This window comes from Garra rufa, chromosome 6 (genome assembly GCF_049309525.1).
Source record: "Garra rufa chromosome 6, GarRuf1.0, whole genome shotgun sequence".
In the NCBI taxonomy this organism is placed as follows: Eukaryota; Metazoa; Chordata; class Actinopteri; order Cypriniformes; family Cyprinidae; genus Garra; species Garra rufa.
The window spans coordinates 199,762-204,358 of NC_133366.1; the positions used below are offsets into that span (position 1 = coordinate 199,762).

The window sequence follows — 4,597 nt, forward strand, 5'->3', positions numbered from 1 at the left end:
GATTTTACTTTAAAAAATATAATTTTTGATTTGTTTGACACTTCTCCCATTAAATTTTACACAACGCGATGAGCCATGATCCAGACTCGCAAAGACTGTCATACACCTTTTAAACCTGATCCCCTCACCTATTAATTCATCTGCTTACTGTGAACTGTTTCAAAACATACTGATTTCTCACTAGAAATAACACCAAATACAAAAAGTTGTTTATTTTTTTTAGCTCACCTTTCATGGATTTAACACTGGATTGTGTGATAGCAAAGGCAGTGAAGGATACATCTATGCTTCCTTCAAAAATTGATCAGATGAAGGCATATGAAGAGGCCTGGAATGCATTCTCCAAAAAGCAGCATTTGGCTCTCGCCGGCTTCATCACAGATGCAGCGTGTGTTCATTGAATGAGAAACGCATGCACAGTGGTTGGGGATAATAATCAGAAAAATATTTTCAGTGATTCACAGCTTTGTATCTGCAAGAGATAACTGTGATTCTCATTTTGGCACTGCTTTTGACATTTTTGCAATAAATTAATTATTATTTGCACTTATTTTTTAATGCTATTGTTACTAAAACTGTAATTTTCAACCTATTATATATTTACATCCTTTTATATTTACTATAACAAGGTTATGTTTAGGTTAAGAGATCTAAAAGCCTACACCATTTATCAATAAAATGATGGAAGTGCATTGACACAAATATCTTTATAATATAAAATATTTGTAAATATTTATTATTATTATTTGTAAATATGTTGTCTTTTTTCTACCTTTTAAATGTTTCAGTATCTAAACTGTACATTTAGGTATAAATCAAAATGTGCACACATGTATGTGTTGTGCCTGTAAATGTTAAGCACTAATACCTACACTGAAACAATGAAACCAGTCTGGTCTGAGACACACCCTCATAATGACAAGGCTTTCCTGAACATGTATTCTAGCGAGTTAAACGGCTGGAGCTGTGCAGTCTGTAAGCAGATAGACAGACTTTTATTGTTTCATCTGAGTTTTTAACAACCCACAAAAATAAAATAACAGAGAAGATGCCTCCATCTGAACAAACCAGAAAAACACTCTCCGATCACAGGAAGAGTCTCTGCGATCTAAAAAAGTCCTATGAAGCAAGTCAAGGTAAGGGAAGACAGATATGTTGTGTGTGAATGTAAATGTAATGTTCATTTGTGTTTAGAGTCATTTTCTGTTTTCAAAATAGGTAAGCATGTAGATTACTTAAAAAGGAAGCAACACATTATATCCAGTCTTTAAACTCCTGTCATCACATTACCTGTCATGCAAAGACAGTAAACCTGATAGGATAGACAGGATCGAACGAGCCTGCTTTATTCAAAGAGAAAAATCCACCCACAGGAACTACGTCAAAGGGAGTGGAGGGTCAAAACATCATCTGCACAATCTCCTAAAACTAGTCCCACTGCTTGAATATCAATACAGCCTAAATTCTGTATGGAAGAATTTATATTAGTAGTAAAATGAACACAAACATAAGCTACACTTTTCTGAAATGTCGCATCATGTACATATTTACTATAAATGCATTGATAAAAATATTTGCTTGTGTTTGCAAACTAAGTATAACAAATTATTTATTTAAATTGGTTATATATATATTATTTTATTTATTTATTTATTTTTACACTGAGAATATAACATGTCATCCACTTCCAGAGCCTGAGAAACAACAATTATGGGAGATTATCAAGGATGAATTGCAGGACATCCTGAAGAAATACTCCTTAGACTTCTCAAAAGAACAAATGAAGGTAAACCAACTATTTGTGTGACATTTCTGATGATAGCGTCATTTTACTTTTCACTTCCATGAAAAATTATACAAGTCTAAATGTGTGCAGTCAACAGTATTCATTTTGTAGATTATAATTATTTACCAACAAACTGAAATACCAAGTCATCACATGATGTCAGTATCAGGGGCAGATTTACCAATTTGTGGGCTCCAGGCAAAATCTAGGAATGGGGCCCTATACATTTGCACACATTTGCCTAGATCTTGAGGTTCCTTTTTTCATTGTGATGCTAGCTGCTGCACACTGGTGTCCCATAGTTGTGTCCAATGTTTCTACATGTGTCATGTACAGAACAAGAAAAATACAGTTGAGATACAGGTTTTCACAAAAACAAAATAAATTGTAAAGTTAAAAACATTACAATCAAGCCTTTATACATTTTTAAAGCAAGGGATGAAAAAGGGGTTGTGTTTGTGTTATGGCTTATTTTTGCATTGGTCTGAACAAAAACTGCAGAAGGGAAAATGCGCATTCCTCTGCCAGTAAAAGGCACATTTGGAACGTCATAAATATAGTGGTTTCCCTGGTAAACAAAGCAGCGATCATAAATGCTACTTCACAACTCAGGCTTCTTGTAAATCCGTGCCTCTATACATTTCTGCAACACTGTAATTACGTACCTTACTGAATGTTCCATGGCAGTTTCAAATGTCCAAAGAGTGTCGCTAAAACACACGTTCAAGCTGCGTTTTATTACACTGCTTGATGTACGTATTGTGGCTGTTAAGAATTCTGATGTCCAGGGCTTGTCGTTATCATGTTGGAAATATCCCTTACACCAAACCCAACCCTATATATATATATATATATATATATATATATATATATATATATATATATATATATATATATATATATATATTATACAGGGATTAAATTGGGCCGGGGCCATCCGGGGCTGAGCCCCGGCACATAGATTGCAGGACTCGACACGTCATTAACGCTACACAAGTACCCTAACCAGATTAAAACATCAAAAACAAAAAATAACACCAAAACGCAAACCAAAATCACGACACTCTACCACATGAACAGCTAATTCAATCACATGTGAATAAATGCAAATATTCCCTATAAACACAGAGTAAAGACCCTAGCTATGTTTCCATCCATAAATGCGAATTTAACTTATGCGCAAAACTGGAACATCACATAAACATTTGCGCATAAAGCAGCGTTTTCAACCAACAAGACAAAGAGAACAAAGTCATCACTTGCTGACAAATTTCCACTAAATATCGCTAATAAAACTAGGAAAAGTCACTGAAAATAATAATTTTCATATAAATATAATTAATTGAAGGGATCAGTGAGCATTTTACTTTTACTTTCAAATTCGGCGTCAACTGATTGAATAGACGACAACAAAACAGTACGACTAACTCACTTAGTCTATATTAAACACAGACTTATTAATTTATTAAAAAACAACAACTGTTAAATAACTTACACAAAGTGTAGCCTATTTATATATAAAAAACAGGCCTACTGAAAATCAGCAAACACGGTGGAATAAATAAGAACTGAATGTTCTTCCAATGAGATTCCAAAATCACCTTTTAGATAAACGGCAACAGTCAACAGGCCTTTTAAAATCCAAAATATACTCGACTCCAGCCGCGGATCTGTGATGCGACTGTTGAGCAGCCGTGTTCAGTTTTTAATTGCACTGTTTCTCTAACTGAACTAAATGATTTTTGTTACTATGAAAAAATCAAAACTTGGTGGGCAAGTGACGAAACTGATGAAGGAAACATTTCAGAATGTGACCAATACAACATTTCTGATGCTGTGAGACAAGATGGGCCTGCTGGTTAGTAGAGTTATGGCGTTCTATCAGTGCAGAGTCACATGATTTTATACGCATGGAGGAATTTATTCGGTAAAAGTGTTTCCATCGTAGTTTATGCGCATTTATTCTTATCGGATAAAAAGTTTATCCTACTCAGTTGTGCGCACAAGTGTTTTTATGCGCATTTTTAGAATTTATGCGCATTTTCGCGTTTCCATCCAGAGATTTTTATACGATATTCCAAAATGCGCATAAAAATAGGTGGATAGAAATGTGATGCGGTCCTGGCGTCGGCTTCCTTTTAAATATGTTTAATGATTGCGCCTGACGCGCCCACGCCCGCTCCGGAGTCAGCGCAGATGAAAAAATAATTATTGATTACCGATTTGAATCAGTACATTATAATGAAAACAATACCTTAAAGTGGCATCTTTAAACCGGTGAACCCCTTTAAACTTTTCAGTCCAAGAATTAAGTAAATGAATGCATTCAAACAATAAGTTCAAAACGGCTCTACAGAAAAAAAAAAAACGGCGGATTTCATGAGAGATTGCGGAGAATCATTCAGCGTTCAGTTCTATTTCAGCAGCAAAAATAAGACAGCTAACCCAAAGCGCATTTCAGAGCAACCAGACGATTCATTGCTGAGTAATTTGTTTTGTAATTTGTCTTGAACTAATCAGTTGAGTCAAAGTTTCATTATCCAATGCACAAACATCTGATAAATCAGTCGAATCGAACAGCGAATCGTTGAACAACTCACTCATTAGACACTTGCCGTCACCTACTGGTGTTTTAATTTGGTTTAAAAGTATAATCCACCCCATAATTTCTTGTGTAATTTAAAAAATACTTAAAACAATCTCAACAATACTCTCAAAACAATCCTAACATTATTTAATTCAGTTGTTCATATTTCATATTATGTAATAGAATGTATAGATCAAATGTAAGAATTTTAAATGAAACATGAA

At 34.4% G+C, this 4,597-nt stretch overlaps 1 protein-coding gene across 1 annotated transcript in view; it reads left to right on the top strand.

The window, feature by feature from the left end:
- Window positions 1-1,048: 1,048 nt before the first annotated feature.
- The window catches only part of LOC141336248 (deoxynucleoside triphosphate triphosphohydrolase SAMHD1-like), a 20,688-nt gene continuing 17,139 nt past the window's right edge, over window positions 1,049-4,597 (top strand). The window contains exons 1-2 of the mRNA XM_073841800.1: window positions 1,049-1,136; window positions 1,692-1,786. Of these exons, the coding sequence (XP_073697901.1) occupies window positions 1,049-1,136; window positions 1,692-1,786 (183 nt within the window). The remainder of the gene's footprint in view (window positions 1,137-1,691; window positions 1,787-4,597) is intronic.